This window comes from Pundamilia nyererei, unplaced genomic scaffold (genome assembly GCF_000239375.1).
Source record: "Pundamilia nyererei isolate P.nyererei 1_Seehausen unplaced genomic scaffold, PunNye1.0 scaffold00246, whole genome shotgun sequence".
Classification (NCBI taxonomy): Eukaryota; Metazoa; Chordata; class Actinopteri; order Cichliformes; family Cichlidae; genus Pundamilia; species Pundamilia nyererei.
The window spans coordinates 747461-761035 of NW_005187647.1; the positions used below are offsets into that span (position 1 = coordinate 747461).

General features: G+C 42.1%; 1 protein-coding gene across 1 annotated transcript in view; it reads left to right on the forward strand.

The window, feature by feature from the left end:
* chd6 (chromodomain helicase DNA binding protein 6) overlaps positions 1-13575 on the forward strand; it is a 96882-nt gene that overhangs the window by 78545 nt on the left and 4762 nt on the right. Inside the window, exons 31-42 of the mRNA XM_013915025.1 lie at positions 2132-2189; positions 3367-3739; positions 3924-4132; positions 4694-4791; positions 5382-6206; positions 6537-6791; positions 8301-8622; positions 8945-10486; positions 10575-10726; positions 11280-11543; positions 12395-13033; positions 13219-13458. Of these exons, the coding sequence (XP_013770479.1) occupies positions 2132-2189; positions 3367-3739; positions 3924-4132; positions 4694-4791; positions 5382-6206; positions 6537-6791; positions 8301-8622; positions 8945-10486; positions 10575-10726; positions 11280-11543; positions 12395-13033; positions 13219-13458 (4977 nt within the window). The remainder of the gene's footprint in view (positions 1-2131; positions 2190-3366; positions 3740-3923; positions 4133-4693; positions 4792-5381; positions 6207-6536; positions 6792-8300; positions 8623-8944; positions 10487-10574; positions 10727-11279; positions 11544-12394; positions 13034-13218; positions 13459-13575) is intronic.

The window sequence follows — 13575 nt, forward strand, 5'->3', positions numbered from 1 at the left end:
AAAAAAAAAGGAAAAGTAATTTTGCATGGGGGAGGGGGATTAAAATTGCCTCAGGGAAGAATTTCTTTACGTTTTGGACATTTGCAAGCTGAATACTTGCATGGCTACTAGGTACTATTAAAATAAAATGGTTGAGTTAATGGTGCATTTTTAAACGCTCTAATACATTTGACAGCAGAACAGATAATGTTTTCCAAATGCAAAAATCTTATCTCTAGGTTTTTATTGCTTACTCAGTCAGGTTTCATTTGGCAAGTCCAGCGTGACTAACATAAACTCCAAAATGAAAGTTTAACCTCTGAATATAAAAGCTGTCGACCATCTCAAAACATGAATTCCAAAAATATTTTTTGGCTTAAGGTCAGTTTTTGGCAATCTGTAAAAACCTGGCATTCACAGGGAATGTGTCTTTGTGATATGATCATATAGTCCATTTCAATAGATCATAGTTTAATAACAGCGTGGTATTGCATTCATTATCATTTATTTTACTCCTCAGCCAAAACGGCTGACGGGGTACTGCCGTTGTTGCAGCCAGGACATCCATGATTGTAAATGCTATAACTCGAGAAGCAGGGCGACATAAAAGTTTCAAATTGATACCATAGGTGCATCTACTAAAAATCTCGGATGAATTTGAATCTTTGACTTAGAGGTTGAGGTCACAGAGGTCAAGTTTTCTAAAATCTTGTGAATGTGATCACTTCAGAACAAAACAGCACGGGATTTTCAAATTCATACCCCGGGTGCATCTGTTAGGAGACTGAGGGGTACTACTGGCAGCTGCCACTGTTCTATAATTGAAATATTCTTACTGTATCATGATTTTAATTAGAATTATATTGGCCAGTCTGAAGAATCCATCTAAAAGAATGATTTATTGTATAGAAGAATTCTTGTTACTCTTACACCCTGATCTAGGGATAAGGGGAGCAGAGCATATGAATCATGTGAGACCAGGTGATGTAAAAGGACAATAATACCAGACACACCAGCAAATCTAATGGGGAATGGCTGAAAAGAAGGAGAATCCTTGCGTTGCAGTGGCCTGCAAAGTACATACTGCAACCCAACAGACATGCAGTGGTGAAACCACTCTATGACATGAATCTATGCCATAGAGCAAGGGTGTCCAAATCCAGTCCTCAAGAGCTACTGTCCTGCAGCTTTTAGATGCATCTTTGTTCCGACACAGCTGAATCAAATGAATGGCTTTTTACTGGGCCTTTGCCAAACTTGATTGCATTCTGAAGAGGTAATCCAACCCTTTGGTTCAACTGTGTTGGAGTAGGGATGCATCTAAAAGCTGCAGGACCGTAGCTCTCAAAGACTGGAGTTGGACACCCCTGCCATAGAGTATTAAGAGAGCAGTGCATCCCTACAAACTGTGCTGAAATTCCTCCACACTGATGTGAGAGACTTATAAAGTCATACAGAAAACTTTAAATCGTTGCTTCTAAAAGTGTTTTTTTACAAGCTATTGAATCATGGGACACTCTAGAGTCCTTTTCACAGAACTGTGCCCATTCTGACTGAGACCTCGGTCAGGATTGAGATGCTGCTGCTGTCGTGAGAGTCCTGTGCTGACAGGCTTTTTAAATGGCAAGATGCTGTGTTGGATATTAACCAGCACAGTTATCAACACGCAAGCCCACAAGGCCAGCCATTCAGGAGGACACCTTCTGAGGGACACTCAAGAGACCCTCAGAAGCAAAGAGTTCGCACAGTCGTAGAAAAACGGTGGATAATAGCATAGACAAGGAATAATCAGGGTCAGATAGAGCCACGGCTGTAACAATTACTAATTATTGGTCAAAAGAAACAAGCAAACAAAAAACAGAAAATGATAAAGGACATGATATAGTAATATTCACAAATACAGGCAAAATACACAATAAACCAAAAAATATTAAATTAAGGTAAAGAAAAGATGGGGTTAAAACAACAGAAGAAAATGTGATACAAAAAAATAATATTCAGCACAACGATAAAAGTAACAGCTAATAACAGTAACAGATAATAAAGAAATAAAAAGGTATATATTTTTAGCCAGGTGACAGAAAAGATGATTTTTGTGATTTTATTTTATTTATTTTTTTATTTAATTTTTTGTGTTTTGTGTTATTCACAGGGAGAGGAAACCTGCTCCAGCACCGATACATCAGACAAGCCAGACAGTACTGGTCCAGGTGAGACAGTTACACGTGTTACATACTAATATGAAGACCAAATGAAGAGCTCCACTACTCATTCAAGGACCAACCATACACATAATTCAAATTTTAATAGATAGCTTTATAATTTCTTGGCATTCGTGGGTTGTTAAAGGCTAACCTAACTTTTCAAATCGTACTTTTTCTTTTCTTACTCTGACGTTCTTTCAAATGGTTTGAAATACAGTCATTTCCCTCCACTCGATTACATTTCACTCCTCTGTTCTGACGTGAGGTGTTTTAACACGACATTTCCCATCAAAACTTATTTCACTTTTCCACTGAAGTCTTGATTTCCTTAGAGCTCTACTAAGGACTTGGATAATTGTTATAATGAGGCTTGCTTCTTCAAATCTTTGTTGTAGTATTATAAGTGCAGTGACACACATTGTTAAGGGAAAGCTGCGATGCTCTTTTTAACTAGATTCGGTGTTGATTTCTATTTGAATCAAATATTTGATCACGTTTCCTTTAAAGTTGGTATGGAAACATCATTTTACAGTTTTAATTTCAATTCTGAAATTGAGGTATTTATTTATTCTCGACCAAAAGCAGTATTAGTAGCTAAAGGTATAATATTCAGAAGTTGTTGATTACTCTTTTTAAACACAACATTTTATTATTTAAAGACATACAGAGAAAGAAAGAAAAAGATGTGGTTCAGTGAACGAGAGTGAAGCGTGTTGAGAGGTGATGCTGGTGCCAATAACCAAGCTGTGAATCAGAGATATGAAAATGTATTTTCTTATTCTTTTGCAGTAGTTTTTTAATATTTCAATGACTAAACACAGTCACGTCTGTACAATCCTGGGAGAGGCATGCTTCATCTTGCCTGCAGTGGCTTTTTGGCTTTTTTGCTTTTTTGCTTTCACGCGTGCTCTTCATATATCTGTGACACAGAAACGAAGAAGAGAAGAAACACATCGACAGCAATATACTCTGGTCCTTGTGTTTTTATAGGATCACACCCTCACGTTCCCTCTGAGCTGAACAAAATAAGAGAATACATAAATAATGCAGGCTTTATCCTCATAGACACACATTTGTACTGAATGATAAGTGGTTATTTAGATGCTTCTTTTTTTTGTATACCTTCAAACACATCCAGTGTGTGAAGGATCTAACGTGCTGACTCTGACTGGCTTTTCTCCAGACTCTCAGATGTCAGGTGACCTGTGCACCCAAGATGGAACTTTGGTCACCACAACGACAACAGGAACCGGGACCGGGGTGGCAGCTCTCCATGTTGTCCAAGCCCGGCCCCTCTGGCCCACAGGCCCCGCCTTGACGGCCCGATTACGTCGCCTCATCACTGCCTACCAGCGCTTCACACTACGACGCGAGCCACTGCTCAGGCATGACTTTATGCTTCACGATGGCCTCGTTGGCATGGGAATCGGAGGAGCTGGAGCTGCTCATAGTCATCACGCTGGTGGGCCACTGGCTTGGCAGCTGGGTGAAGATTTAAGAAGGTGTTCTGTGGTCGCTACAGAACCTGACCCTCTGTTTCTGGAGTGGCAGAGAAGGTAGAAATGTTTGACATAAGACAGAGATACCAAGCTTTTGTCGTATACTTTAATCTTACCTTTGTGGCTCTGCTGCTCGGCATCTTCATTCAGACACGAACGCATCTGCTTTCACATGCATTTATATGCAGTTTCTCAGTATATGTATTTATTCAGTCATTTGTATTTTTCTGTGACCTTTTAGGTGGACTCGTCGAGAACAAGCAGATTTTTACCGCACAGTATCATCATTTGGGGTGGTGTATGACCCGGAGAGGAAGGCATTTGACTGGTCCCAGTTCAGAGCTCTTGCCAGACTGGAGAGGAAGACTGATGAGAGTCTGGAAAGATACTTCAATTCCTTTGTGAACATGTGCAGGACAGCATGCAAGCTTCCACCCAGGAAGGAAGAAGGTACTGTTTATGATAAATATGCCGGTTGGGGTTGTTACTGACATCTGTGATGGACTCACTTTATCAACAGGGTAACCCTTGCTAATTTGTATTAATTGCTCAGCTTCATGTTCCAGTTAATGTTTTCTGGGCACTGCAGGTTTTTGGTTTTCAGCCACACTTCTTAAGCCTACAGTTAAACAATACATCGTTTAGACTTTGTCATAAGAGTGTCAACTTGCAGATCATTTTTGAGGACCTCGTCATTGGGAACATTACTGACCCCTGCTAGTAAAATAGCCTCCATAGATGTAGTTTTTATAACTCATTTAACTACAAATTGCATGTTAACATATAATTAACACATAACTTACTCTCCTGTATATGCGCAGGATAAAACACAAAATCATTTAAAGACAGGAGTGACTCTTGAACACACTAATACTCTCCATCCCTTTTACTCTGGTCTGCATTTTTCCTGCCTTCTCCACTGTCTCTATGCCAACATTGACTGTCACTGTTTCCGTTTCTCATCCTTTTATTCTTTCTCTGCTTCCCCTCCCTTTCTCTTGCGTCTCCCAGGACTGGTGGATCCCGCTGTGATTGTGGAGCCTCTGACAGAAGAAAGAGCAGCTAGGACGCTATACCGCATCGAGCTGCTGCGCAAGATCAGAGAGCAGGTGGGCTCTTTGAAGAAACAAAGCTTAATAACAAATAGCGTCCTTTTCATCGATGGAACTCTGTTAGACATTGACTTCAAAGTTTATCTTGCTTGTACTGTTCTGAGTTTGTGTTGATGGTTTAGAGGGGTTCAAATTAACCTCATTTGTCCCTCCTTAGCTCCCTTCTTTTCAGTGTCATCAAAAAAAGGCTAAAGATAAAAAAGTGAATCATCGGTGAACCTGTATACAAGTCATTAAAAAAAGACACTCCCTACAAATGACGTCATATCTAACCTCAGAATAGACATTTTCTACATGGTCAAAAGTGTGAACTGTTTATAAGTCAGACTGTTTATCATGCGTCAGGTTACACAGCTTAAAAACTGGGGCTGAGGTAATGCCCACAGCTAACTCGCTAGTTGTGTTGGGGAGTCTAGTGCCAAGGGTCAAACCATATTTGTCCAGAAAGCATAAAACAAAAGAACGACACTTCTGTCTACTAAACCTGACCATCTCTCTGACTATGTGAATATAAAAATGGATAAAATGTAGACATTTTCATTCAGTTAAGAAAGTAGCTTGGTCTCTGAACTGCATCCCTCTCTCAGGTTCTCCGCCATCCGTTACTCTCAGCCCGTCTTCAGCTGTGCCGGCCCTCGCTCTACCTCCCTGTATGGTGGGAGTCTGGCAAACACGACCGCGACCTCCTTATTGGGGCAGCGCGCCACGGTTTGAGCCGCACCGACTTCTACATCCTCAACGACCCTCAGCTGAGCTTCCTGGAGGCTCACAGGAACTATGTCAGGGGACACCCTGCTCACCTTCATCCTCAAAGCCACCATCACCCTCATCACACTGGCTTGGCGACTCATCCTGGCATCTCATCCTCCTCCTCATCTCATCCCCAGCTTCCTCATCCTCACTGCTGTCTGTACGATTCGGGACTCGGTCGCCACTCTCCTCAGCCTCCTGAATATCCCCACCAATCCTCTCATCATCACCACCATCATCATCACTCGCAACACCCTATACCTCCATCTGCTCCCTCTCCTTCCTCTTCCTCTTCTTCTCACCCTCACCTTCACCCTCCACCATTGGATGCTCATGATTCAGCTTCACCAAGTCTGGGAATAGTTCCTGGACCTCGAGGAGATTTCCTTGACTGTCCACCTTTGGATGAAACTCTGGAGCTGGGCACGCTACAGCATGACACCATGTCTGCAGATTCTTTACATGGAGGAAAGGTTTCCAAAGATGCCCTCAACGGTTTCCCCTTTAACTCAGCTGCAGGAGGTCAAAGCATGCTCAACTCATACGGTGTGGGTGGGACAGACCTGGATTCAAAACTAAGGAGTGATGTGCTCGTTGGTGAGCAGGGCTCGTCAGAGGAAACTGGGCTGATGGCACCATCAGTGGAGCTGGATCAGTTACAGGTATGCAGTGTTATTTGAGATAACTACTCTGATATTTAAATAAGACTTGTATAATAAACTATGTCTGTGATTGAAATGTCAACTGTATGGACTGCATGAGATGCTTTGTTTCTGCCGTAAGCAAAAAATTGAATTTATAGGAAATTTATAATTTATATGTTTTAAGCATTTTTATAGCAAATATCTGACATTATGACACCTACTCGGTTAATAAAAATATAATAAAAATGTTTTTGGTCATCAACTAACCATTTGAAATTTAACAGTTCAAGTTATTCACATAGGTTTTCTTATTTCTGTGCTTTGACATCCTACACTTCTGTATTGCAGGCTCCCTGGGACAGTACGGACCACACTAGTCCTGCTCACCATATGTTCAATGAATCTGATCCAATCCTGGGTCCTTCTACCTTAGAGACGGGCTTCCTGGAGGAGGAGGATGAGGAGGCACAGGGGGGAGACAGAGGAGGGGAGGAAGGTGGAACTCTGGAGGAGTGTTTGGGCCTTCCGCCCTCATCCCCTCCTTCCCATCCATCAGCAGGCGATTCTGTTGAGCCACTGTCCTCAAGTTACATGCTCTTTAAGGTTGGTTTCACCAGCCTGTGCCCTCTGGATAACAGTGCCATCTTACAAAATAAATATAAAATGAATTTTAAAATCATCTTAAATGTCTTTGTAATCACAGCCCTCAAGATAACAATAATCTGAAACCCTTTTCATATTATCGGCTTAATGCTCAAATAATGTAATGCAATGTGTCCAGTGGGGCAGACGGTAGATAAACATGGAAAAATTGCTCTAACAAAAGAGGAAAAAGTAAAGGGGAAAATCTGTTGCAGGGAATATTGAAAACACAAAAGTGCTCAGCTGCATTGTTAACTGCTGACATTTTGCCTCTTCTTCCGGTTAGTATATTCAATGAACGGGTTGTGTTTCAGTAAAGCTCAAATGAATGCTGATCTTTGATGTTTGTCAGGGTCATATTGCTCCAAGTGAAACTATTCATTGGATTTTGCATATTTTACATTTTAAGATCTGTAAAACACATTTACCAAACACTAAGGGCTGCAGTTATCAAGTATTTGCCAAATGATTTTCTAAAATGGCATCTTTTCAAATTCTATTAGATTAGATGAAACTTTATTAATCCCTCAGGTGGGTTCCTCCGGGAATTCAGTTTCTAGTAGCACAGCACCGACAGAAGTTGCGTGTTACAGATACAATAGAGGGGAATAAGAGTAAAGATATAAGCATAAATATACCATATATACACATATATAAATACAGAATATATAATATGGATAAATAGGGATACCAGTGGATTGCACATTTGAGTGAGTCTATCGCACAGTGATTATTGCACAGTCGAATAGAAGAAAAAATATTGCAAAGTTTGCAAAAATAAATAAAAAAATAAATAATTGAGATAAAATTCTGAAAGACTTCTCAAAGATGGCTGTTTTAGCTGCAGTTTAACATCAATGTTAAAAAAATAGCATGTTAAATTTTATGACATTGGAAATGTTCATTATAGATTATGTTCACATCGTGCGATTTACATCTTTCCTTTTTTACCCCTCAGCCGTAAAAGGCTGATGGCATGTTGTTGTCACCCTGCAGGCGGCATGGACACGCGAGTTTGTGAATGTAATACCTTAGAGTAAGGCGACATAGGAGTTTCAAATTCATTTCACAAATGTTTTGATTAAAAATCTGGGATGAATTTGAGTCTCAGTGACCTCAACCTCAAGGTCAGAGGTCAAGTTTTCTGAAAATCTCGTGAATATGATAACTTGAAAACAAGGTGATGTAGAATTTTAAAATTGATACCATAGGTTGTCTACTAGGAGCTTGAGGGGTAACACTGGTGTCGCCAGTATTTTTTTTTTATTGCAGCGATGAATAGCTTCCTGTGTGTTTTTTTTGTTTGTTTTTTTTTGTTTTAAATCAATTTAAATGTTGGAAAGCTGCGACTTGATCACACCATCATTACACAAGTAAACTAAAGTTAATAATCAGTAGTATTATATTATTGCCAAAATGAGCAATGCCATTTAGGCTTCAATAAATCTAACACCTATATTTTGTGTCCAGGACATTGGTGTGAATGAAGAACCGAGTGCAGATCACACAGACCTGTCAGCAAGTCCTCCTCTGCCGTACGTACCCCCTCCTCCACTTTCTCTGTCTGACATCACTGCCCATGAGCCACAGGATGGACTGGGGCACTCTGATGTCTCTGAGAGCCTGACTAATCCTGTGGAGGATGGAGATGATCGGGAGGAAAGTACCGGCTTTGAGTTTGATGATAAGGAGGAGGAAGAAGTTGAAGACTTGTCAAGGGAGACCTTGGAACAGAATGTGGAAAAACAAAGAGACAAACATCTGGAAGGAGAGGAATGTAATCCAAACCAAGGTATGTCAAAGGGAAAATATTGAGCATAGTATTTAACCTACTTTTTTTTTTTTTTTCAGGAATGATCACAAATATTCAGTTTGTAAAGATGTACAAGTTGCTGTCATACATACATGTTAATATATCATAAATTATGTCAGTTGCTAATGAAATGTCCTGATGTTTTAAGATTTCTTTAGGCCGTATACACTATGGCAAAGCCTCTTAATAACTTTAAACCGTCTAATGTTTTACGCCCCAATCTGAGGATTAAAAAAATGAAGAGATAACACCAACCACTACTATGTCCCCTACATTACATCTCAATGTTTTTTGCTTGCAGGTGCAGACCAAAGTTTGGGAGTTTTGAATCCACCCATGGAAGTGCCAGAGTTAGAAGGGATAGAATCAGAGTCTGCCCTTGGAGAACAGGGCGAGAGGAAGGAAGTCTTTATCCAAATGTCTCAAGACCTCGAGGGTCGCTTTGACCAAGCAGAGCATAAAAAGGACTCACCCCAAGACGTGCACTCTTATCTTGGAAAGCTCGAACAGGAGGGCAGCCTATCTATTGAAGAGCCTACGGAGGAGGTGGAGGGGTTGATTTTGTACCAAGCGGTGGAGGAACGGTCTATTGAAAATTCTCTTGACACTGAAGCATTGATGTGCAACACAACTGAAGAGTTTGTGCAAATGAAAGGAATTCCAAAAAAGTCCAGACAGGGCAGCTTGATGGGTCGCACAGATCTAGCAGATCAGGTAGATGAGATTTCCGAAGGGCAAGAGGATAATGTTTCTCCGTTTGATGTTCCGGTTGTACAACCCTGTGATGAGGAGGAAGAAAAGCGTTTGAAACAACTAGATGTCAAAACCAATGAGATGGAGTTGGGTAGCATTTACTCGCAATTTGGACAGCTCTCCTGCCCTTCTGTTTCTGTGTCATCCCCTACACAACCATCAAACTCTACTGAAACCACCAGAGAGAGCAACAGCATGGAGGAAGCCAAAAATGAAGCCTCCATGGCACACTGCAAGGGTTCAGACGAAGACCTGAACTTGCCCGATGGCAGCAGAGATTGTAAGAATAACGCACTAAAATTCTCCCTTGATCAGGACAGCAAAGATAACCTGCTCGATCAAAATGAAATCAAAATGGGCTCAACTCTGCCTGTGAACAACATCGACACAAAGCCATCTGACCTTAAATTTTCTCATTTACCCGATGGTGAGGAGAAACCAGAGCAATTGTTGCTACCAGTCAAGATTGAAGACACCAAGACAGAGACTATTGAGGATGTTTGCCCTGATAGCTCTGAAGTCAAACACACCAGTTTCTTTTCCTACCCCGTAAAGTCAGAAGGATTGGTGACCAAAGCAGAGCAGTTAGAATATCCGATTAAACCTGAAACACTGGAGACTAAACCTGAAGATCTGAGCTTTCGTATGAAGCCAGAGCATTTAGACACTAAACCTGAATTTTTGCAGTTTGTAGCCTATGCAGGTGGCAGCGAAATCAAATCAGAGGTCAAACCATTAGCTCTGGGGTTTAGTGCTTATCCAGAGAGTCCTAAGCTTAAGACCGAGGCAAAGCCTGAAGACCTGAGGTTAGCAGCTTTTCCTGAGACATCTGTCATCAAGCCTGAAGCCAAGGCTGAGGGTCTGGGGTTCACAAGCTACCCAGAAAGTTCTGAGATAAAACCTGAGGCCAAGCCAGAGGTCCTTGGGTTTACAGCGTTATCTGAGGTCAAAACTGAGACAAAACACGAGATGTTGGAGGCAGATAGCACAGTCCTGACCCCAAAGCTTGAGCAGAATGATGGCCTAGTAGAAACCTCAGAAAGTGCAGAGTTGAAAGGCCAAGTAAAGGAGGAGAGACCCAGTACACCCGGTGAGGATGCTGAGACTTTCATGAAGTTAATTCACCTTTCACACTTAAATTCATTTGTTTGTACTTAACCCATTTCCATTTTGCACAGTGCCTGTGGTCGAAGGGTTTTCTGCCAGCCCCAGGTTTGCAGCTCCCATTTCAGTGTGTGAGATTCCTGACAGCCTTCATGAAACCAGAGAGCCAACCATCGCTCAGCTGTTACAGGAGAAAGCACTGTACTCATTTTCTGAGTGGCCAAAGGTAAAATATATGTTTAACTATTACTGTATTACTATTACTCAGTGATGTGATGTGTTTACAAAATATTTAAGAGTAGACGTTGATTCTCCCATGGTTAAAACATTTTTAACAGTTAAGTTAGAATATGTCTGTGAAGGTTCTCAGTCATCCAGGTCATCGTAGTCAAAGGAGCTTGGAAAGAAAAGCGTCTGGACTTCTTTAAGTTGCTTGAAGACGTTTCACCTCTCATCCGAGAAACGTCCAGACGCTTTTCTTTGCAAGCTCCTTTGACTTAAGTTAGAATAATTATTTTTTATAAATTCTGCTCTTCCTCTTTTGCAGGAAAATGTTTTTGTTTTTGCCGATTTGAAGCAAAAATACCCTGTTTTGAGTTCTCACCGGCAATTTCACTGCTTTCATTTAGAGGACAGTGCTGACGCTGCTTAGAAAGTCTGAAAAGACAAAATGAGTTTTACATTTTAGCTAAATTTTGTGGCACTTGGTACACTTCTTGTAAATTAAGTTATTCGTGTTTATTAATTAATTTCTCTGCTTATTTTTATGGCCCCTGTAGGATAGAGTAATCATCAACCGCCTGGACAGCATCTGCCACGCCATCCTTAAGGGGAAGTGGCCTTCATCTAGCGAGCAGTATGACTCACCAGCCGCCCTGGCTGCCAACTCCTGCTTGGCCAACAGTTTAGCCCAGCACCACCAACACCGAGCAGGTTTTCTCTCCACCACGGCCTCGGGCTCTGTCCCAACCCAGGCCAGGGTGCAGCAGGCGAATCCTGCACTGGGATTTTCCATTCCTCCCCCTCTCACAAGACTACCTAAGGTGAGACTCGAAGAGTGAATGAATAAATTAACTCCCTTTGTTGCACATATCGGTGTATCTGTCATCTGTCAGCATTTATCTCTCCCATGCCATGGCTCATACAAGTTGTGCCCAGTTTGCTTAAAGTGCTAACAAGGCTGACTTTAGACTGACTATAATCAACTGACTGACCAGGTCTTTGCAAAATGCATCATGAGTCTGACCGAGTTTTTCATTTTCTGCTAAAGATTTTGTTTGTTTGTATGTGTCTCCTTAACTCTTCATTGTTATGTTCTATATAAAATATAACTGCAATAGTTATAAATAAAACTATTAGCACTGGGCACCTCTAATCCACACCATTGCTTTGTTGCTTATTGTGAAGTTTCCTGTCTCAGTAATGTGTACTGTTGATAATATAAATGTGGAGATTAGACTTGGGCAAGTTGTCATATATCTATAAAGACACATTTCATATATGCGAGAGTGAGAATAATGACCAGATTTGTGTCTCTGCTCTGAGTTTATATTCTGGCTGCTTAGCCTTCAGCGTTTTTAAACCAAAAGGATTGTTTACAAAATGTTTGACACCATAGGCCAGCGAACAGATGGATTATGAGCTGTTTGTTCCGTGTCTCATACTTTCAGATGTAAACAAGTTAACTTGTCAGGTGCCTGAAGCAGCATCCAAAGATGACACACTCACTCTCAGGAAAAAAACAAACAAAAACATTTTAAATATCTAACAGTTTTACCCAGGTCTAGTTGACAGCCGCCACTGTGTTGTGTCTCAGTCCATATGTATGTTTAATAAAGCCATCATCTCTCTCCCATTCTTGTCTACCCCTCACCCACCCTGTCCACCCTGACAGTACATGCCGCGGGGCGGCGCATGCGGGCGCGGAGCTTGGCGCCTTACCTCCTTGCCTCTGTTACAGGAGAGGCTTGTGGCTCCTGCCTTCCTCCCTGAGCTCAAACGAGCAGGAGGTCGGAGGTCTTTCGACTATGAAGCCGCTGCTGCGGCAGCTGCCAAGGTTTTAGCTGGAAAGTCTGCATCGTCATGCCACACTGCTGTTACCACAAGCTCCAGTAGTGATAAAGCACCCGTGGTTGCTCCGCCCTCTCACCGTACAGGAGCCATATTGATAAATGGCTGGCAAGAAGCAGCCATAGATCTGACCAAGTCTTCAGGAGAAATAAGCACCACGAGTAGCATTGGAACAAATGAAGCTGTGGTTGCACCAGGAATCAGCCACCTCAATGCTGGTGCGGGCAGCAGTCATAAGATACCACCGCCACCTCCCATCACGGCCCCGCTGCCAGGCCCCGTGGGAATCGACATGGCCGGAATTCTGCAGGCGGGGCTCATCCATCCGGTAACAGGACAAATAGTTAACGGGAGCCTGAGGGGAGATGATTCAATGAGGAGGAGGAGAGGGAGGAGGAGAAATGTGGAAGCTCTGTACTCTGAGTTCACCAAGAGCCGAGGACTGCACCTCCCTGAATCACAGGTGGGTAGAGGGAGGAGGGCCTTTTCAGAGTAAGGGCATTTAGAATAGTTGCACTTACTTCAGAGTGAAAGAGAAGCACCACCGAGAACATTTTGGGGACAAAAAACAAAAGATAAAGTTGATTAAAAAAGAAAGAAGAAAGTAAATCTTGTGTTATCTATATGTGTCTGTCTCTCCATGTACAGGGCCGGGTTGAGGTGATCAGCCACTCTTCTGTTTCCTCCTCCACCTCCTCGCCATCCCCCTCTCCCTCAGAGCGACCTGCAGGTCCTCCCACACCGTCCTCCTCTTCTACTCCCACCCCAACCCAGACACCTCCTCAGCCAGAGATTGTGGCCATTGACAGAGAGGCAGCCGGCAAAGGTCTAATTGAGTGGCTGAGACAGAATCCAGGCTACACCATGGATCTGCCGGCATTTGCTCATGTAAGTCGAGGATTTCTAGGATTGTAATGCTCTAAATCCTGCTGTGTTGTATTCTTTATATTTTGCCTTTTCTGTATTGGAATGTTCTCTGCTGAGGCTACAGTTGAGCACTTATTC